General features: G+C 42.8%; 1 protein-coding gene across 1 annotated transcript; it reads right to left on the reverse strand.

Moving 5' to 3' along the window:
• Nucleotides 1–4,497: 4,497 nt before the first annotated feature.
• On the reverse strand, nucleotides 4,498–23,189 carry IDH1 (isocitrate dehydrogenase (NADP(+)) 1). The gene is made up of 9 exons (XM_026492063.4): nucleotides 22,930–23,189; nucleotides 19,005–19,142; nucleotides 15,663–15,954; nucleotides 13,138–13,243; nucleotides 11,703–11,880; nucleotides 10,059–10,210; nucleotides 7,811–7,951; nucleotides 6,974–7,136; nucleotides 4,498–5,455 (listed from the first exon to the last, which is right to left on the reverse strand). Exons 2-9 carry the CDS (start codon nucleotides 19,124–19,126, stop codon nucleotides 5,365–5,367), a joined length of 1,245 nt encoding a protein of 414 aa, XP_026347848.3. The 5' UTR covers nucleotides 19,127–19,142; nucleotides 22,930–23,189; the 3' UTR covers nucleotides 4,498–5,364.
• Between the last annotated feature and the right edge of the window lie 4 nt (nucleotides 23,190–23,193).

The following is a 23,193-nucleotide window of genomic DNA, read 5'->3' on the forward strand; positions in this document are numbered from 1 at the left end:
TAATCTACCTTCAGCAATCATCCCAACTGAAGGTCATTCTTACATACAGATTCAACTATTCTCAAGTGTGTCTGGGCTATTTTTTTTCCCTCAGCACTTTGAATATATCATTCCTCTGCCTTCTGAAATCCATGGTTTCTGGTGAGAATTAGCTGTTAAATTTTAGTGAGGATCCCTATACATAATTAGCTTCTCTTCTGCTACTTTCAAGATTTTCTCATCATTGACTTTTAACAGATTCTTCTTAATGGGCTGTGGTGACATCTATTGCAGGGCCAGATTACCTCACAGTTATTGTAGTGGCTTTACAGTTTTATTTTTAATTTTTTAAAAAAGATTTATTGATTTGAGAGAGCTCATGTGTATACAAGCAGGGGGCGGGGCACACTCCCCAGTGAGCAGAGCACACCAGAGGGGCTCACTCTCAGGACCCTGAGGTCATGACCTGAGCTGAAATCAAGAGTCGGATGCTCAACCCGACTGAGCTGCCACCCAGGTATCCTGACTATGTATTTTTAAGCTGTGGCTTTGAACTGTAGGAAGTTTATATCAGAAAAAACACATGGTATTACCTACATAAAAGATAACCCAATGACTTGATCCCTACTCTGTTATTTATAGGCAAAATAGAGTACAGCTAAGGATGTTGTTTATCCTGCCATAGCTTTAGGAAATTTGGAGAATATATTCATGGAAAATCAGACCCAAGTCAACTCCAAATAAAGTCTAAAAGTCTCCCCTTACAATAACAAAGAATCTCACAAAAACACTGTAACAAAGTCAATGACTCAAAACCCAAGCTGGTTAGCTCTTAGAACTAGGACAGTGTGAGTCCCTGGGACAGCCTGACCTGAAGAGAAGTACCCCCATCTAGAGGTTGTGGGTCTTATGAGACACTGGTATCCCAAGAGAGTGTCAGGATTAGAGGACATACTCAAATCTATTTGTGGGGTGAATTGTGTTCAAAGACAGAAGAAACAAACAAAAAACCCCTCATATAAAGAATTTGATCCAGATGCCAAAACCAGGTTAAAAACTTTGGCTGAGATCCAAGTTGTAGGTCTTTATGGAATAGTACAAGGGTGTGGTAATTAATTTGCAGCAATGTGTAGGCTGCCTCAAATAATAAAAACAGGGACATGATTTAAAAAATAAAGTCATTGAGGGGCGCCTGGGTCGCTCAGTCATTAAGCGTCTGCCTTTGGCTCAGGGCGTGATCCTGGCATTCTGGGATCGAGGCCTGCATCAGGCTCCTCCTCTGGGAGCCTGCTTCTTCCTCTCCCACTCCCCCTACTTGTGTTCCCTCTCTCACTGGCTGTCTCTCTCTCTCTGTCAAATAAATAAAATCTTTAAAAAAAAAATAAAGTAATTGAGTAATTCTAGCAAATGGAGTAACTACAACCAGAAAACATGGAAAATTAAGGTGAAATAGATGAAAGTAGCTTTAGAGTATTAGAATCAAGATTCAAAGTTAAATTTTTGGTTTCTATCATATAACTTAAACATTTCAAAATTTACTTAGGAAATTCACAGTAAAATCCCATAAGGAATGCCTGAATATCGCTTGAAGTAGGAAGAAAAGTAGGAGAAATTTGAATTAGTGCTTTGAAAAGAGGAAAATGTGATTCAGTTAGAAAATGTCTCGGAGCTTAGTCTCTGAACATATAAATAGTGCACCAGGTGAAACAAAGCAAGGCCAACCAGGAAGAGAGCAATTCTCAAGCAGAAATCAAATGACAGCTTTACACCCAAGTACTCCGAACAAGAAAGTGTCATAGATTCACGAGAGAAGGGAGGTCCAAAAAGCCACCCAAGGACCCTCAAGCATCTCTATTCATAATTCTTAGTGTTCAGTCCAGTTGACATTACAGGGGTAGAGCATCTGCTTAGAGAAACACTTCGCAGCTTAGGTTTGAAAAATTAGAGACAATGTGACTGGAATGTGTCACTTTATCAAAGACAAACCAGAAGGCCTGGACAGCAGGGTCAGCCTTGGAGATCTTGATTTGTCTCTGGAGAATGTGGCCCTGTGTCATTAGTCTATGAGATTCAGAACAGGTTTCCTAATATACTTGTTAACTTTTGTATTGTGAAATAAAGTTGGTAGAGTAGACCACAAAAAACAGTCTAATAAATTATTACAAGGCATTCTTGTAAGTATCACCCATGTCAAGAAGTAGAACACAGGTTGGGGCCCCTGGGTGGCTCAGTCAGTTGAGCATCTGACCCTTGATTTCAGCTCAGATCATGATCTCAGGGTTGGGATATCGAGCCCTATGGTATGGCGCCTGCTTAAGATTCTCTCTCTCTCCCTCTACCCCTCTATCACTTCAATGGTATTTCTGCCCAAAATGCGTAACTTGAATCTATTTACAAGGGAACATCAGATAAACCCAAACTGAGGGACATTCTACAAAATAACTAGCTTGTACTCTTTAAAAATGTCAAGGTCTAGAAAGACAAAGAAAGGCTTAGAAAATGTTTCAGGGGAAAGGAGGCTTAAGAGCTATGACCAACTGAATGCAATGTATGATCCTGGATTGGACCTCGGAGGGAAGGCTGTAAAGATCATGGAAGCAGTTGCTGAAACTTGAATAGGGACCGTATTGTATTATATCAACGCTGAATCTCCTGACTTTGACAATCGTATTATGGTTCTATAAGAGGGTGTCCTTGTTCTTAGGAAGTACACACTGGATTATTTAAGGGTGAAGGGGCACGAGGTCTTCAAATTCCTCTGAAATGGTTCAGGAAAAAAAAGTGTGTGTGTGTGTGTGTGTGTGTGTGTGTGTGTGTAGGGAGGGAGGAAGACAAGAGAGAGAACAAAGGGTGCAAAAGTAAAAAATTGACAAAAGTTATGGGACTTCCTCATACAATTTTTATGATTTTTCTGTAAGTCTGAAATACTATCAAAAATAAAAGTTACAAACAATGCTATGCTGTTTGCAAAGGTCACCTCTTTGAGGTCTGAGATACCATCCAGAGTTGTTCAAACTTCTTGTTCCAGAGGAATTAGCAGTTTGGATGCTGCACTCTCCCTAATATTAAGAATGGGGCTTATGAAATAAAATTTCTAATAGAGAGGTCACAAGAGTACACAATTTTTCAGTATTTATATAAACACTCAAAGTCTTTCTTAATATTTTTTGTGTTTGTCTCATATCTTACCTCCTTTTTAACAGGAACAGAGAAGACGCTTACAGCACAAGAAATTTTTACGATAGAGATATTCAAAGGGAAAGTCACTTGTTCGGAGTGTCTTAGGAGGGCTCTCTGCATCCGGGCAGAACACAAGGGAGCTGTGATTCTAACTGTGAAGATTAGTTATTAAGTATTTTTGGTTAAAAATTCTACTTAAGAAATAGTACTTGCAATTGAGAGAATTTCGAGGCGTGGGACTCCGGTCTTCTTTGTCCCTAGATCCTGCTGCCTTTAGTGTTTTGCAAAGCAGAAGCCAATTTCCAGGTCAAAAATTCTGATCCTGACGCTGTTACAAAATAAACCATTAGCCTCGGCATGTATTCGTCAGCATCTGTTCATTTACTAAGTATTTAAGAACATTAACCGGTTCTTGGCCAAATACTGATCCTGATAGACATTGGGGCAGGTCTTTGCAGCCATGAACACTCATCTGATCAACTCCCAGGATGCTTGTGAGGGCCGGAGGGACGAGTTAAGGTCATCCGACCCAATGGCGTCACTTTGTTCCACGCGGTGCTTTATCTATCCAAACCCGCACACGCGCAAGTCCAGTAGAAAGAGACCCAGCTCAGCTACAACGCTTCCTGGCTTCCGGGCCAAAGTGGCCACTGAAGTACCGTGTGTCCCTGATCAAAGTGCCTCTTGAGGCCTCAGTTTCCTTCCCCATAAGTATGTGGCTACTGCTGGGATGCTGACCAGCTTTTCTTCAGGCGTGAGCTGAACTGTGGGAAACCTCTTAGATGTGTTGCTTTTCCCACATCCCCCAGGGACCCACCGATCTCCATCTATTCTCTTCTCTTTTCGGGGATCCACCCTGCTCCCTCCATCCCCCGTGCCACTGTCCCAGTTCAGATCTTCATCATTTCCCACCTGAAGTATCACAACACCCCAATAACTAGCCTTCCTTCCTGGATTGTGCCGACCACCCCCTCCTCCACTACTATCCATTCTTCATACAAGCTGTGCTGTTTTGTTTTGTTTCTAAAGGAAAATATGATCGTGTCCCTCCCTTCTTAAGTCTTCATGGGCTTCCTATTAACTTACACGATCATACCTAGACTTCCTCGCACGTGCCTACATGCGATGCCCGAAAATTCCAGTTACCTCTTTTGTTCTGTCTTTGGTCTTCCTTCCCTTTCACTGTAGGATCCACATCTCGCCGTTTACTTACCCATTTTCCCCACAGTCAACTCCTTTGGGGCAGAGACTTTTTAAAATCAGATTCCCGTGGCTAGGACCTAGCATGGTGCCTGGCGCCTGAAGTATACTCGATAAATAAAGACCCAAGAAGACTACTCATTAGCACTGAATTTTAATTACAATTAGTAGTTCAGATGAAGAACAGACTAGAAGAGTGTTTAAAATCAACTTGTGAAAAAAAAAATCACATTTATAGAAGGGAGATAAAATGGGCCAGCAGAGTCCGAAAAAGGTACAGCTTGGATTATTGCACTTGGATGAAATATGCTGCTCAGGGTAGCATAACGCTCAGGCCACATCAGGCCGGGAAGAGGAGACACACACAGAGGACAGACCCCCAGGTAGTATTTATTCGGGATGCCAAACTCTCCAGTCGCCTCACAAATATTCAGCATTTTCAAAATGTTCAAGAAGAGCTCTTTACAAAAGTGACTGCGGTGTCTCCAACAGTTTTAGTTACACCTCTGCTCTTCATTCCAAATTTTGGGCAAGTTTACCAGATAACCGGATAACTCCTTGTCACCCGATGGGACATCTGTCACACCAAAACCACCCAGTGCTCCAGGCCACGGAGTGCTGAAGGGGGTGAATCTGTACTTCACGGATATTTTAGGGAACAATACTGTGGCTACAGTTTACCCCTTCGAGCACTCTTCGTTTTGGTCATTTGTATTGGAACATGAGAAAAAGTGACAACGAGTACGAATGAGCACTAAAGTAACTCCTAGGCTACTAGTAGAAAATAAAATAAAATTTAAAAAAGTCCCCTGCCACATTCACGAAGGTGGCATAACTGTATGTGTAAGAAAAAGGCTGTAAACTTATAGAAAAGATAAACTCTGGCTTCTAAACAAATTACAAAATTGATTTTACCTTTACCCTTGAGTGTTACACAGGAAAATGTAAACCAGAGGACCTAGTTACCAAAAACACGTATCGTCCTAAGCTGAGGGATGGATGGCCTTAAAGTTTGGCCTGAGCCAGTTTTATATTCAAGTTTTCTCCGAGTTTGTCCATGAACTCAAATGTATTCAAGTAGTCAGAACGTTGCACGCTAATAAAGGAGGAGAAAGAAAAGAAAGGAATTAGTTTGTCTCTGATCTGGTAGCAGGTAGAGGGAAAGTTCTAGAAATGCTACATCGGTAGGATTTTACTTATGTCTAAAAGAACACTAATTAATATTAACAAGCTATGAATAAATGCCTGAAGACCGTGCTCAAGGTTCAAGGGGCTGACCCCCGGAGCCGCAGCTCAGCCACACGCACCTTCACAGGATGTCCCTTGCCCTGAGTCTTTGAGGGTGAAACTAATGCCTGAGAGACTGAAATCATCCCTTCTTATTCATCATTCTTTAAAAATAACAAACCCTATTCAGGGGTACAGCCATGCTTTCATCTACATTCCTACAAATTGTCACATGTCCTTAAAAAAGTCTGAACACTTATTTTTATCATTGTCTTACTTAAAAAAAAAAGGTAACGGACTGCCTAACGTAATCCTGGTGATAGGTGCTTATTCAAATAGGCTACAAAGGTAACATACTGATAAACATTTCAAACAACATGTTCTTGCCAGAAACCTAAGGTAAGAAAGACAGAGTGGTTGAGTATATCCCCATCACTGAGGTATACTGACCCTAAACCAGATCTCAGAGGATGCACGGTTGGGATTTGGGATTGGTGTTTAACTTTAGTAGGGTTTCTTGAGGTGAGTCACAGTGACCAACCGCAAGGGAGAAGTCTCTGATTAGCAGCCAATCCTGCTGGGATATGGGCTACTATGGTCTCAGAAAAATCCTGGGCAATAAACAGGCCTCAAATATCTATAGGTTATAGACAATTATGGAAGGGACTAAGACCAAGTGGGCATCTGAAACTTGTGCTGTTGGGGTGCCCGGGTGGCTCAGTTGGTTAAGCATTTGCCTGCCTTCAGCTCAGATCATGATCCCAGGGTCCTGGTATCGGCCCCGCATCGGGGTCCCTGCTCAGCGGGAAGCCTGCTACTCCTCTCCCTCTGCCTGCCTCTCTGCTTACTTGTGCTTTCTCTCTGTCAAATAAATAAATACAATCTTTAAAAAAAAATAAATCAAACTTGTGCTGTTATTTTTCTTACCCGTAAACTGAAGAAAATAAAGGGGTAGAATACAATAGCCTTGGAGGTCCCTTTGTTTCAATGGTCTACAATTTTCACTTTAAACAGAACCTTGTCACCCAACGAGCGTCAACTAGATCAGAGGTCAGCAAACTACAGACTGGACCTGGACTCCATCCAGGCTATAGTCTGGTTTTGCACATAGTTTGATTGGAACACTGCCACATCCGCTAGCCTCTGCATCACCTAGGACTGTTCTCCTTCCACAGTGGCAAAGTTCAATAGCTGTATAGTTTTGAAAAGGCTGTATGTTCCCACAAAGGCTGAAATGCTTACTGTCGGCAATCTATAGATAGTGTCTGTTGATCCCTGAACTAGGCGAGAAATAACAATTCATGTACTTCCAGAAAGCCCTGATGTTTTGAGCCCAGGAAAGATAAGCAGTGATTTGACTGCAGAGCTCAGGGCATTTAATACTTACTTGGGCAAACCTTTAATACAAGCAGCCAAGTCCTTGGTCATGAAGCCAGCCTCAATGGTCTCAACACAGACTTCTTCCAAAGCCTTGGCAAAGAAGCTGAGCTCTTTATTGTTATCAAGCTTAGCCCTGTGGGCTAACCCTCTGGTCCAGGCAAAAATGGAAGCTAGAAGAGCAAAATAGAACAAAACCAAAAAACCAACACTTAGATCATACCAAGTTTCCAAAGTAAAACAACTTTTTTTGTTTAGGTGACTGATTCTATTAGATGCTATCCACATGGGCTATACCTTTTATAAGAATTGAAAATATTTTTACTGAATAGAAATTAAAAAAAAAAATCTTTTTGTAGAGCAGATGTCTTGGGTTTTGTTAGAGCCTTACGAAAGCACATTTCATGGTGTGCTAGTAATACTTGAAGCTTAAGGTATTTACTAATCTGGAATGGGTCAGAGTCTCTTCCATCTCTTGTCTATGTTGGCTTCCCCTCCTCGTTCCAGGCTGTAATCTCAAAAGTGTTTTCCTTGAAATCCGGTTAGAAGGATCTATCTGTGGCTTTTAGATTCTTAGCCATCTGTGACATCTCGCCGCACCAGAGGAAAAGGAAAATGCTCGTTGACAACATTCTTCTCTGTAGTGCATTCTCCCACAACATGGAAAAGCTTATATCGTGTCTATTTCAAGAAGTACCCTCAAATGGCTCTTATTAGTAGAACAGATGCACTGTTTGGTGATGATTTAATACACAAAGCATTGGGCAGCCAAAGAAACATGTCTGATTTCCTTTGGAGATCTCCACTCTTTAGGTGGAAATCAGTGTAGTGGTGAACACTACCTTACCAATGGGATTGGTGGACGTCTCCTGTCCTTTCTGATACATGCGGTAGTGACGGGTTACGGTCCCGTGGGCAGCCTCTGCTTCTACTGTCTTGCCGTCTGGACAAATCAGCACGCTGGTCATCATGCCAAGAGAACCATAACCTGTAAGTGGCAAAGCATGGAGTATGGGGTACAACTTCAGGAAGGACACTCCGTCTCCCAGAGATAAGAGGTCTCAGGAAAACAAACATCAGCATGTGTAGTCATCAATAATTGCACCTTTCAGGAAGCAGGGTCCCTGCTCCAGACCTCAGCATCGAAGAATCTGGAAAGGCTATACTTCTTTCTCACCTGTCTATCTGATAGGTACCTGCTGCAGGATGGAGAACTCAGGATCTGCCTGCTTGCATTTCACCCTAGTGCTGTGACTTCCTTGCTACTGTGACTCAGTTTTCTTACCTGTACAATGGGTATAATGAAAGCACCTCCTTCATCGGGTTGTTGTGAGAACAGATGAATATACATGTATTTGTGAATATATGTGAAAAGAATACATATTCCTCTTCCTTAGAATAGTACCTGCCACAGAGCAAGAGCTCAGTATATTGCCGCTTTTTTTAAAAAGATTTTATTTATTTGAGAGAGAGAAAGAGAGCAAGCACAGAGGGAGAAGGAGAAGCAGACTCCCGCTGAGCAGACAGCCGGACATGGGGCTCAATCCCAGTTCACTGGGATCAGGACCTGAGCCGAAGGCAAACGCTTAACCGACTGAGCCACCCGGGCGTCCCATACTGCTGCTATTCTTACGTGCAGATGCTCTGCTGTTCCGGAAAAATAAAGATTAATGAGAGTTGTGTCCTGCCATCAAGCTGCTCAGATTCACTGGGACTAGAAAGAAAAGGCAGGTTGAAAACAGGATGGAATGATCCAAGAACATCCCTCTTGCCCTTGCTCCTGGCAACAGTCCTGACAAAACAGTCCTATTCTGTGGCTTCCTATTCAGAGAATGACATTACCACTTTTAAGTCCAGACAATTAAGTTTCCTTCTCTTATTCACTCTTTCACACTTCAATTTGAAGAATATCTTTCTCTGTTTTAGCTACCGTCCAATAGCACCTGTGGGGTTAGTAATGCAAATTTATCACAGGCTGCTACATTTGTTGTTTTGTTTTTTGGTTTGAGAGTAGATAAATAAACGATACGTTTTTAAAACTCCTCTTTGGGTATCGTTAGAAACTTCTGCACAGGATTAGTAGCTCCTTTCATATGTTGTGCTGGTCTGAGTAGTTCGGGACCAAACCCGTAGTGAGTTTGTCTATGTTTAACACCAGAACACTAGTTGGTACCATGGTCAAAACTGAGGACATAAGTGGTGTGAGTCCACAGTAGCTCATATCCTAGGACAGAACGGACACGTGGACAGCTCTGTTGCCTCTTGCCTGTTGAGCGGCACTGCGGTCACATTTACCTACAGGCTCTGCCCAGACACAGAGCCTCAGTACCTTATCAGTGCACTGTTGGACCCTGCACTTCCGAAGTCCTATTTAAAGTCCTTTGAACCTCCACATCTTGACATTTACACTTGAAAGATCCCTCCAGATACTCTCTTTGCTGCTGTGAGGACATTAAGAAAGAGTGGAATGATTTGGGTCCCTTTCTAAGAAATCTGCTCACAAGGAACGGGTTCCCTTATCCACCCTGGAAACATCACAAAGCAGCACTCCTTCCTCTACTGAACTCAGCACAAAGGATTATGAGGATTTGGAGAAACAGAAGAAAGGTAAAGAGAGTTGTCTAACTCATTTATCTGACATGAACCTGGTTGATCTACCCCTTTTTAAACTGGTAGGAGGTGCTTAACTTTTTGTAAGAGAAAAGAAAATGTAGTACTTCCTGGGGAAAAGCCAACATGATTAAAGTTAACACAAACGTTTATCAGGGGAAGACTCACGTTTACATAACTGCCATGGGTAACTGAAATTGAAGGGCAGTGTGGTGCTGACGAAATTGGGGCAGGGAGAGTTCCCATTGATTTGGCCCTTACCTCTGGCATAAAGCCCCTGGTTCTTGGAATTTCTGTGAACAGCCCTGGGCTTCTCTGCTTGTATCAGCTAAGAAGATGGAACGGGATGGCTTGTAGTACCTACACTTTAGGATTTAACAAACGAGGGGAGGCAGAACCCCCCTTCTCAAACTAGAGAAGTATTGTGGCATGACCTACATACCATCAGCTGAGCTCCACCTCTGCTTGGTCCCACAGCTCCTTACCTTGGGCCACGGAGTCCGACTGCACGTCACCATCATAGTTTTTACAGGCCCAGATGAAGCCTCCCTCGGATTTCATAGCTTGGGCCACCATGTCGTCAATGAGCCTATGCTCATACCAGATTTTTTGGGCTTCGAATTGGGATTTGTACTGCCTAAGAAGCAAGAGAGAAAAGGGAATTAAAAAGGAAATTGGTGTTCTTAGGGACAGTACCTGCTTCTCCAAAGGGGGTGGGGGTGGGGCTGGAAGCTGCATTTTTTAGTGGAAGCAACACAGACTTGAGAATCTGACAGACCTAAGCTCAAATTCTGCCCATTTTTTAGCTGTGAAACCCCAACCTCCCCACCTGCTAGAGTGATTTTACCTCCTTCGAAGAGATGTGAGAATAAGGGAGACGGTAGAGTGTCCCCAGCACTATTTTTAGTTTTCAGTACACTACTGATCAGATTCTTGAGAAATGGCTTACTTTAAGAATGTAATAATGGGGGACACCTGGGTGGGTCAGTTTGTTAAGCATCTGACATCAGCTCAGGTCATGATCTCAGGGTCCTGGGATTGAGGCTGCTTCCAGCCCCAGCTTGGGTTCCCTGCTCAGCAGGGAGTCTGCTGGTCCTTCTCCCTCCCCCTGCTTGTGCCCTCACTGTTTCTCCCTCGGATAAATAAAAATCTTAAAAAAAAAAAAAAAAGAATGCTATAATGGATGAAAAAGACTATTCTACCACTCTATACCTTTCAGGAAACTAGGACAGCTCCTGGGGTTGGTACAGATGGGTAGCAGGAAGAGGAATTAAGATGTCTTAGGAAAGGTACCTAAAATCCAAGCCCTGGCCTCCACATTTGCACCTAAAGGGGAGTTATGTCATCTTAAAAGTTTACACATGCTCCTGTGTTGTTGAACCTGAAGTTGTTATAAATATAGACAAGTTTAAATGACTTCACTAAAGCAGAGTTTTAAATTACAATGGGCTTCAGAAAGAGTAGAAATGTGCCCAACTCAGAAAGTCATATACTTGAAAAATTGGAATTTTCTTTCTTTCTTTCTTTTTTTTTTTTTAGAGAGACAGCAAGCACGAGTGGGGGGTAGGTAGGCAGAGACAATCTTAAGCAGGCTCTACACCCAGCATGGAGCCTGATGGGGAGTCGGGGGGCACGAACTCATGACTCTGAGATCATGACCTGGGCTGAAATCAGGGGTTGGATGTTTAACTGACTGAGCCACCCAGGTGCCCCTCCTTTTCTTTTTAAAAAATATTTTATTTTAAAATAATCTCTACACCCAACATGGGGATCAAACTCAAACCGTGAGATCAAGAGTCATATGCTCCACCGACTGAAACAGCCAGGTGCCTCCTAAAATTAGAACTTTCTGTCAGTCACAGGGTACCTTCATTCAAACATTAAACAATTCTGGCTCTGAAAAAAATAAATATGGGACCCTTATTTGAGAACATTTACCTTCTAAAAGCAACTCAAGAGTGGTTTGTTTCACATCTGTTAAATCTTAGTTTTGCCCTTAACTTTATGGGATAGTGATGGTTTTCATTCAATTTGTCCCAGAATCAAAGTAATAAGGATGAAAATTCTATACTATAAATCCTAGCTTATTTTAGGGTAAAGACAAAGAAGAAAGAAAGCACTGTAGTTACTTGTCATATATTTCCTGAAAGATGTCTTTAAAACGTCCATCATATTTCTTCAGAATAGTGTTTTTGGTGCTCAAATACAAAGGGCAACTCTTAGACAGAGCCATCTGGAAAGAACTATGCGCAAAATCTTCGATTGACTTATCTTGATTGTACATCCCCATGGCCACACCGCCGCCCTCTGTGGAGGAGACACCAATGAGAGAAAAAAGAAGGGTAAATGGGGTAGAGTTGTAACAAGTCCAAATCCACCCACCACCATCCAAACACCCAATTCCCAGCTCCCAGGGCTTCAAAAAGTTCCGGCCAGGCTTCAAATGTGAATACTCCATGAGTTGCCGGGGCACCTGATTGGAAGAAAGACAATTCTAGATAAGGACATTCTAACTTGTTTTGAAAGGGCAATAGAAGTGAGAAAAACACAGTCTTTAGGATCCTGAAGATACCAAAATACTAAAAAGTAATGATATGAACCAGAAATACACTCATTTTTAAGCTGTCTTTCACACTGTTTAAAATTTCACACGTGCTTTAAACTCTAAGTGTGTGCTCCATCCTCAGCCATTGAGAAAAAGTGGCATTTCAAATACTGAAGGAGAATTCTCATCATTTCCTGGAGGGTACTGAAGCTTCATATCTCATTGGCAGAAATAATCATGCATGTCATCACTGGTGTTTCACAACTCTTACTTGGTGAACTTTGTAATTACTGAAAGATGGAACTTGAACTTGTGCCACTCACTGCCCAGGGCCGACTTAGGCTCAAACCCGCAGGACTAGATTCCATTAAAATGGTATTATTTACAGGAGGCAAAGAGAACAAGGGCTACGTAAGCTTTGAGCTTTTGTTTTTATGAGAGCTTTTAACCACTTCAGTAGTGGAGAAAGAGGGTTCTCTGTTCTTTCAACAATCTTTGGGTGGCATTTGCCACAGTGGACCTTTGAAGCAGCAGGATGGTGGGGAAGAAAAGGCAAAAAAACAAACGATCACTTTCACAGAATAAACACTCAGGGCAAGAAGAAAATTTCAGCAAATTTGTAACGCAATCATTTTCAAATGCAAACACTACAAGAGGAAAGGACAGATTACATGACAGGTGATCTGGGATTATTAATGTTTAATTTCCGTAATTTAGGCACGACAGATTCCCGCCAACCTTCCCTCCGTGTTTCAGGAGAAGTGCAAAACTATCTACGTGTCTTTGCCCACATGCATTTCCAATTAAGTGGCTAGTTCCTTTTGTGTCTTTCCGTAGTCCAGCCCACAGGAAGGCAGGAAAGCCGATTCCTTCTTGACGCTAGATTCTGGGCCCTGTAGAAGTGTTGTAGATTGCAGGTTGTATTTTTGGCAGCCACATAACTAACTTTTAAAGAACAGTACCAATATTGTCTAACTGATCTGTGAAAAATGAAAAGATGTAGCTTATGATGGACTTACCTTCAAAGTTATGTACCAGGTATGTCATTTTTTTGGATCCATCACTTGACGTGTAGGTTATCTCAACTTTACCAGGCCCAGGAACAACAAAATCAGTTGCTCTGTACTGTGTAGGGGGGAGAAAGGTTTTAAAAAAACCACCAAACTATCCTTTCAAGAACTATAAGGGAAAAAAAATTAATAGAATATAGAGCTGGAAGATACATAGACAAACAGGGCAGTGTGGCTCAACCTTCATTTATTTTACAGATGGGAAAAAAGAGATACAGAGAGTTCCCAAGGCAAGCTAATCCTAGTGTATAGTGGAAATCAGAATTTACTGGGTGCCTCCCATGTAAAGGGCAATTTCCTGAGCACCGATAAGGAGAGGAGAATGACAAAGCATTTTCTCTTTGGAAGCTTATAACCTAACAAAGACATACAAAAGTGAGAAGCAACCTAAGAGCTTTCAAATGTCAAATGGGGGCTTAGATAAGAAATGCAGTAGGACGACAGAGGAAGGGAAATGGCCATGACCTGGAGGTCAAGGAAGTCTTTCCACAGGGGGATGATAATACACCAGCTACAGCATGGATGGTGACGAGAGAGCTAATGCCTTGTCCTCACTATATGACAGACGCTTTAAGTGACTAACTTGAATTATCTCATTATCTCATTTGATTCTTACCTCAATCTTACAACAGAGGAACTGTGATATAGTGGAAATAACACATCTAGGGTCAAAAGACTTGGGATCCGGTCCTTTGACCTTCAGGGCTCAGTCTCTTCACAGTTATTATCACTGCTAACACCAGCCCAGGATCTGTCCAAAAGCAGCAGTGGCTGCGGAAGCAGGGGCGACAGGCTGGTACCCCTCAGGAAAGGACCATACGGGGACAGCCGTCTTGCTCACAGGAGTGAGCTACGCTGGCAGAAAAACGTGACTGGCCCACACGAGGCACCCGTGAATTTCTGCCACACCGTACCCTCTTCCGTGACTTAAATTAGGGTATTTTCACAATCAGATGCCAACTGTTGCCAACCATACCCATTTATTTACGTTTGTACAGAATAACACTGATGACAGCTGGGACAGGGCCGTCAGGTAACCGTGAAGATTAAGAATCTTTTCTACACAGCACATTTCTGCCATTTAAAGTCCTTCACTACAGATGGTAACTTATTCCCATTTCTTAAAAGGAAGACATCGAGACACCAAAGCATCACGGCCGCTTTGTAGAGGGTTATGCACATTGAAACGATTAGGATTGAATCAGCCCTAGGCTGGGAATTTTCAATCTGGACTTTAATGAAAAGAATGGCCGTTCTTCCAAGTGACTGATACCAAAATAATTAAAAGAAAGGAGGGGGGTGGAGGATGACAAAAACACCAAGAACTCATCAGAACTAAGAGCGGTCTCCCCGGGGTTTGTGAGTTTGTAGTCCTCCCGTCTACGTTCTCTCTCCTGGGCCTCTGGGAGGTTTGGCCAGGATGAAGGGATAGTTTGAACCCCAGTGCAGAACAAAGTGAACTGAGCCTCAAGGGCTGACCCAGTGACCCCGTTCCCAGGAACAGAGAGTGGTCTGACCTGGCCACACTGTTTCTGAGGACAGCTGCATGAAAGCCTCTGGATTTCAGCATTAGCCGTTCTTATTTGTAAGGCTCTTTCAGGACCTAAGCTGCTTTTTATGGAAGTCCGAAACCTCCGTTTCAATACGGATTTTGTTTAGTTGGCAGTTTTTCTGTTTAATTTGGCAATGAGCCTACTGGTACAAAGTACAGAAACTAGTTCTTCTTTTTTTTCCAAGTAGGAGAGGAATGTTTTACAGAGAATACTTTCAACTACTGACTCTGTTTTTCCTTTTATGCATGAAGTGATCATGTTCAATATAGTCTTTGGTGCTTAACCCTGTCTGCACACTGGCCTCACCTGCGACCTTTAAACGGTCTGAACCCCATGCAACTCAGATTCAGCTGGTGGAGGGTAGAACTCATGTACTGGAATGAAAACAAAAACCCAAATGTGTTTAAGAAGTAAAACAAAACAAAAACCAAAGGACCCCATAAAGGGATCTTATTGTATAGCGAGGGTGAAGAACCAGTAATTCGGTGGAACCACTGGAAATTATACAAAAATGGCAATATCGTTTGGTTTAAATTAAAAAAAAAAAAGATACATGGGGGCGCCTGGGTGGTTCTGACTTTTGATCTCAGCTCAGGTTTGGATCTCAGGGTCGAGAGTTCAAACCTCACATTGGGCTCTACACTGGGTGTGAAGCCTACTTTAAAAAAGAAGAGAAAAGATACAGGAAGAAAAAAACACATTTGAAAAAAATCACTTGTGTTGAGACAGGTACCTATCTGTAAGTTTATCTATATTTACTTCTACCTAAATCTACAGATATACACATACCCATTTCTTGATTTTGCACCTCACTTAAAGGGGGAAGACACCAGAAGAATAAAACATATAGATCAGGGCTTCTGGGCGCCAAAGGTCATGAAGAAAGAATATGGAGAATCCAGCTATGCCAACGCGACTTACTTGATCCCCATAAGCATGACGACCTATGATGATGGGTTTTACCCATCCGCTCACAAGACGGGGGATATTTTTGCAGATAATAGCTTCCCTGAAGACGGTGCCACCCAAAATATTTCGGATAGTGCCATTTGGTGATTTCCACATTTGTTTCAACTTGAACTCCTCAACCCTCTTCTCATCGGGGGTGATGGTAGCACACTTGATACCAACGTTGTACTTCTTTATAGCTTCCGCAGCATCCTTGGTGACCTGGTCATTGGTGGCATCACGATTCTCTATGCCTAAATCATAGCTGGGAGGGAAAATCATTCAATGTAACTCTCCAGACAAACTGGTAAGTGACTGAGGGTGTCCCCATTCTATGCATGGTGACGGCACACAGAGCCTGCCCTGAAGAAAGGAAAGGCTCAAAATACACCTCAATCTGCCAACGTTTAGGATTAACGCACCTTAGACCCAGAAGACGGCTACCAACCAAACAAAGCACTAAGAGAGGTGGACTGTGGGCCGCACCTGCCTGTGTTGTGGGAAGCTGTCTGGAAGGAGACTGAATGGAAGCCATTGTGCTCTGCCTCTTGGTGTGTTCTTCGCCGTCAAGAGGCAATCACAGCATATGAGCAACCGTTTTTCCAGACTTCCTTCCATAAAATTAGCATAAAAACGTAAGCCTAAGCACCTTATTTTCCCTTTGTAAATACTGTGCTCAAAAAATAAAGGGGTCAGAAGGTTTAAAGGATTGTTTGTATTATGGCATTCAAGTGGTAGGAGCTATAAATGCCACGGTCCGTGCCAAAAATGCTACCGACTTCTTCAGTAATGCCAGTTAGTCAGAAGATGAACCTTTCCCTAATTCTTAGGCAAGGCTGTTTGTTCTGGATATAAGCCTGCAGTTTGTTGGGTAAAAATGGACTCCAACGACGGTTTTATATACCCCAGGGAGTAACAGTACTGTACACCAGTACTCAGACTGCAGGTTATTCAGAACTAGAAAGAGTGTTGGTTGTCCACAGAGCATAGGAAATGATTAAAGCCTTATCTCAAGCATGACATAGTTTGTCAGAAACAGGAGAAACATAACAGTAATGTAACAACTCATTTTGTCCTCCAAGACTTTAAAAAAGTTTTCCGGCTTTTTTCAACTTCCAAAACTTGCTAACCCATTAAATGTCTAGATTTCTCTTTTCAGTTCCTTTTAGTTTTTGCATTTTCCTTTTCCTTCACTACCCAACTCACGATGCAAACGCAAAGGTAGCAATCTTAATGTATTTCCAAATAAAAATTATTCCAAGCGCTTTGGCCTTAGATAATTCGAGTCAGTCTAATGAATCCACTGACTCTCTTATCTTCTGGCATAGGAAATGCTGAATATTACAAATGTCTAATCCTAACGCAAACGAGGACCACGGTCAGCACTCTTCATGTTCGTAGGAACCATTTTTCATCAGAAGAATCTACCAACAAATTAGTGGAGTTTTTGCTTCTCTTCTTAACATCTCTAACACTGCCTCCTTGTGCTCTCTCTCCTTCAAATGAATAAATAAAATCTTAAAAAAAAAAAAAAGAGTTAACGTCTCTAACAGGAGAGAATGAATAAGTGGCCTGGACCACCGTCCAGCCTGGAGAAAACAAAACAAACAAATCATTCCCACCCCTCAAAAAGAACTGGTCATGTAATAATCATAGCCATTTTGGAACAACGTACAACTTCTTGGAGCCTCAAAAAATTCTTTATTCTACTGTAGCTAGTGACTCTTTTCCTCCTAGGCATAATGACTGTCCTTCAAAACTCCTTATGCCCCAAGGCTAACGAGGCTTAAAGGTTCTTTGCAACTACTACACTGGCAAGGACTTGGCAAACTCACCTACTTGCAGGCCAAGGTTCCGAACCAGGAGAGTGCTCGCGAAATGCTTCTCTAACCCACTTGGATGACGTTTTTTATACATCGTTTCCTGTATGTCTGGTTGACCTCTGCAAGTATTTGCTTCATCTCGTGGTTGCAATATAGACATTATCAACAGCTTGGGTTTGGAATAAGTAAAAAAAGTGTCTAATGACACCACGTGAATGAAGTATCCACACTCAGGCAAAACAATAGGCCCTTGGAATACATGGGTCTGATAATTCTGGGTCAAGACAAGTACACTTAAGACTCACTGTAGTTTGGCTGAAATGTGTGGGTCAACATTTTGCCATGCCAGGCTTCAGCCACATCCCCTTTGGAAAAATTCTGTCCTTCCTAGTTTGGATGTAGAAAGAGTGTGTGCAAGTTTATAAATATCACAGGGAACACAGGGGAGAATCCCACAGAGACTTTCGTATCTGTCTCCAAACACTTTAAAGACAGGGCAAAGGCTCAAATCCTTGGAACACAAAAGGTTTAAGGAATTGTCTATGGAAAGATGGGGGTTGTATAAGATAATTTCAAGGGTTCTTTCTGTGCTATAATTGTGTGAAAAGGGCAAAAGCCAAGGAAAGAATAGGGGGAAAGGTCCACTGACTAGTTAAGTAGAATGATAGAAAACAGAGGTAGGTAGAAAGGATAAGACTGCGTTAACTACATTTACTTTACTGTTCAACGCAGACTGTACCTCTATTATTTTCCCTTCCACAAATAACACCTTGTGGTGTTCTGAGCCATCTTCATGGGAAATAGAGGCTTGGAAAGAGTGGAGAATCACTTTGTTCTCATCACAATTCTTTCCTGCGGAACAATGGTAAGTCCAGACTTTCTAGCAATATGTCAAAATTAAAACAAAGTTTGGGGCGCCTGAGTGGCCCAGTTAGTTAAGTGTCCGACTTTTGGTTTTGGCTCAGGTCGTGATGTCAGGGTTGGGAGATCGAGCCTCTGGTCATGGGGCTCTGTGCTCAGCGGGGAGTCTGCTTGAGATTCTCTCTGCCCCTCCCCCCTGTGTGCTCTCTAAAAATAAAGACATAAATCTTAAAAATATAAATAAAATTAAAATAGAAGGTTCATGTACCTGTATTTTGGCATCCCTCCCTTAAAAGCTTTATTCATAAGATACAGCTATAGCTATTTATTTATTTTAAACCTTTTTTTTTTTTTTTAAAGATTTTATTTATTTATTTGACAGGTAGAGACAGCAAGAGAGGGAACATAAGCAAGAGGAGTGTGAGAGGGAAAAGCAGGCTTCCTGCGGAGCAGGGAGCCCGATATGGGGCTTGATCCCAGGACCCTGGGATCATGACTTGAGCCGAAGGCAAACCCTTCGAGCCACCCAGGTGCCCCACAGCGATAGCTATTTAAACACCTGGTTATACCCTGAGATCACTTAGATTATACTGCTGTTTGAGTTTGCTGCTTAGACGACTAATTCGTTTACCTGTGCAGGTCCAGTTCCACATACGGAAATATGAGTTTTTCTTTAATCAACTCCCAAATGATTCGTGTCATTTCATCTCCTTGCATCTCTACCACAGAACCGCCACGGATTTTCTGAGACATTTTGACTTTAAGAAACCTTTAAAAAGAACAAAAGGCAAGACACAGGTCTTTTCATTTATTTCATTACAGTGTAAAAACAAAATACCAAGAATTCGGTGACTACTAACCACTACATTCGCAATAGCACTATTACATAAAAAGGTTAACGACAATATATTTACCATTAGAATCGAGTACGTTCTCTGTATAAAGCATTGTGTTATGTGCTTCGCGCGTGGTATCTGAGGCAGCCCTCACAACCCTGTAAGATGGATATCTTCCCATTTTATGCTGACAGAAGGAAAATATCTCTCCCAAGGCCGTCCCACTAGAGCGTGGGGGAACCTGACCCTGGAACATGTTCTTGATAATATTATTATTCCTGACTGTTGGTTCATCTCCTAAAATGAGATGATTTCTGCAATATCATGTTTATTTGAACCCTTCTATCTAACCCCTCATTTTATAGCACCCTCAAGATCAGCAAAATGATAGGTGCTAGTATTTCCCCTCTTTAAAGAGACTGTTTTGGTTAAAAAAAACAAAAAACAAAAAACGAAAACACTAAAACTATGTTTGGGGAGATTCAACAAGTTCTTATAAACCAAATTTAAGGAAACTTTAAGTCTAAAAGCGAAAGACGAAGAATTTCTGGTAGAATTATGTTTTCCTAGAGACAATGGATATTGGGGATGTCATGGTAAATACAAAAGTGATTTCTTAATTTAGAAAAACCTGTATATAGAAGGGCTACTACTGCCCAGGAGCCAAGCATGTCCCTGTACTGTTGCTTGGTATCCCAACTCCTGGACTGTTCTTGGGTAAAGGTAAGCTACCAGTGGGTGGGACAGAGAAATGGAATTATTCCAGGAAGACACGTCTTCCTGGGATGTGAGGATAGCAAATACAAATTAATCTCATTCCCAGAAAGGGTAGGGGTGCACCCTCTGGAAGAAGCAAAACTATGAGGCTTCCAGGAAGACCACATTCTGTGTGTGTGTTCCCTGAGAAGCAGAGGAGGCCCTTAGCCTGAGGAAGGTATCTGTTCCCTTTCATGATGCTCTAATGGAAACTTTACCCTGGGGGAACATAACTGCAAATTGCTTTTATCCCCTTAAGTTATGGCTGAAGACTAGAAAAGTCAGGAAAATGGACTTAAAGAATTATTAGGTAAGAGGCCCATAAACAGTATCACTTGACAAGTTGAGCTAAAGTAATTTGATCTTTAAATAACAAAAATGTACTGGGGGGCACCTGGCTGGCTCAGTCCATGGAATGTGCGACTCTTGATCTCGGGGTCATGAGTTCGAGCCCCACGTTGGGTACAGAGATGACTTAAAAAAATAAAATCTTTAAAAAAAAAAAGTGTACTCATTAGACTGTGAACCTCAGTTCCTTGTGACAAGCCAGGACACATTCCTAATCCACAGGCCCGTTTTCACTTCCCAAATTTGTAATTCTAGAAGTCTGCTTATTAGTGTTTAGCAGGTTCCCTATACCATTACTGAGGAACCATCTGGAACTCAACTAGAATAAAAAAGTGAACAAACTGGTGTGGAGGAGTTAATAACTTCTGATGTGTAATTTCAAGTATAATTTACAGTAGAGTTTTAAGTATATGATTCAGTCCTGCTGAGCCCACTGTCACATCTGTCCTTGTGTTTAGAAGAAAACAACCAAAACAAAACACAAAAAGAGGCAGCAAACTTACCTGGCACTTGATACAACATTTCCATGGCTGCATTCCTACCTAATATTATACAAGAGTTCTGACTTGGCTATTTTTCCTTGATAGCAAATACAACTGATGGGTCATATAGCATCCTTGAACATGTCTTGCCTTGTCACAAGAAACTGAGGTTCACAGTCCACTAATGAGTACAATTTTGTTATTTTTTTTTAAGATTTTGTTTTTTAAGTCATCTCTATACCCAGCGTGGAGCTCGAACTTGCAACCCCAAGATCAAGAGTCATAATATTCCACTGGCTGAGCCAGCTAGGTGCCCCCCAGTACATTTTTGTTATTTAAAGATCAAATTACTTCTGTTCAACTTGTCCAGTGATACTGTTTATACCGAATAATAGCATTTTTAAAATTATTTCCTTCTCAGTTGAAGCAAATATTTTCTGCAGTAATTTTTCTATATCTCATAACTGAAACATTTCAGGATTTCCTCACATTATCAATTAAAATTTCAGCACCTTTTAACTAAAAAAGTAAAGTTTTTTTTGTGGGTTTTTTTTTTTGTAGACCCTTGCTTACTACAAGGTAGGACATTATTTCTCTTGGATTTAAATTCCATGGGGTAGGCTGTAGGCCCCACTGGACTCACTTCTCTAAACCTTGCTGCTGAAATTCTCCCTCTCCACCCAAACCCTGACTTCAGAAAGAAGGACTTTTCCAACAAGCCAGTTCATTATTCTGGAAGCAGGTGAATTCCAATCTCCTGACATACTTGGGTCATTCCAGAAAATAAACCTGGCCAAATACAGAGTGGTTTAAGAAGAAGGAGTTGCTCAACCTTCTTGATTTTCTTTTCATCAGCCCCAATTATGTAGCCTCATTTCTTTTAAACTGAGTTCATGAACTACAATAATTTCTGAGCCAAAAAGTCTCTTGCAGAAAAGAGCTGCACTGAAAAGAAACAAGGAAGCAGTTGCAATTTGTTGTTGGAAATATCCCTGACTCATTCCTTGCAGCGCCTCCGCCTACCTCAAGACCTCCAAGACCAATTAAACCAGAACTGCCGCATCAGAAAGTACAGAAGGGGAAATATTGCTAGTTCTCACTTTTACAACTTCTAATCACCCCAACTCCTTTGAATCTTGCAGACTCAGTTGAGTGCAGTTTATGTCCTAAAACAAAACAAAAAGGGGAATAGAAAGACCTAACATTCAAAACACGCCTGTCAGGAGCATTTAGCTGTTTTTAATACGGGCCAGACAGCCGGGTTTATCTGGTTTAAAGTACAGCGTTCAGTATACCCAAAGGGCCAAAGGGCAGTTTTAGGTGCAAGGTCAAGGGAGCACAAATATCTCTGCCCCGCACACACTGGAGGGTGCGTCAGTGGGCGCGTCTCGGGTTCGTCGGCCGTTAGCTGGTCTTGGGGTTTGCATGTCCTTAGGTGACGCTGTGACCAGAGGGCTCTTGGCCTGCATATGTCCTTGTGGCCGTCGTGCAAGAGGGCTGCAAGCGAAGCTGGCTCTACTCCTCTTTCCAGGTCTCCACGCCCATCCCATCGCTCCGCGGCGCAAGAACCTTTACCCCACCCCGGGCGCCTGGAGCCTGCTGGAGGAACGCTTCCCTAGAACTGGAAAACTGGCGATCCGAGCGGGGGCGGAGGTGTCCCTTCCACGCCCCCAAGAGGACGCTTCCACCCTGCCGCACCGCGGGTTCCAGCCACCTGAGTTCGCTACACACGCCCAAGTCTATGGCTTCCACCTTTCTTCGCATCCAGCTCGCCACTGCGGCACGTTTTCTTCCACTCCTTGCAGCCTCCCACCGCTCGATTTTCCTTTCCGCATGCAGACCTGGGTTTCTATGTGTCACTGCAAGCAACTTTCCGCCTCCCAGTTCCACCCTTCCGTGCCCAAGAGTGGGCCTTCTCCACATCCAGACATCTAGCACCCTCTTCCCCCCATTGTCTCTTCCCCACGCCCAACCTGGATTTTCCCCCCTTCCTTTCGATCAGGGCTCGCCGCTAAATTCCTCCCTCCATAGCCAATCTGAGCTGTCTCCCTTTTCCCGTTCCAGCTACTGGCGGGCTCAGAGCCTTCCCGCAAAAGCCAGGGTCTGGGGGCCGCCCCTTGAAGCCTGCGGTTACCTGCAGCGGAAGGTACGCGGACGATGAGCCAGCGGCACCACAGCGACTCACACGCTGAAGCCCACAAGCGTCTACACTGGCAATCCCAGCTGGGCCCCAGCTGTTTCAGCTTCTGACACCGCCTCCGCACCAAGCCGGGAGCCTGCCGGCGGGGTAGGCTTTTGCACCGGCACGCTTTTGTCCCCTCCCAGGCCCGCCCCCTCAGCCCACCTCCCGGAGCTCCGCCCCTTCCGCGCCGCCAATCGCCGCGCGCCGACCTCGCAG

This window comes from Ursus arctos, unplaced genomic scaffold, assembly GCF_023065955.2.
Source record: "Ursus arctos isolate Adak ecotype North America unplaced genomic scaffold, UrsArc2.0 scaffold_1, whole genome shotgun sequence".
NCBI lineage: Eukaryota > Metazoa > Chordata > Mammalia > Carnivora > Ursidae > Ursus > Ursus arctos.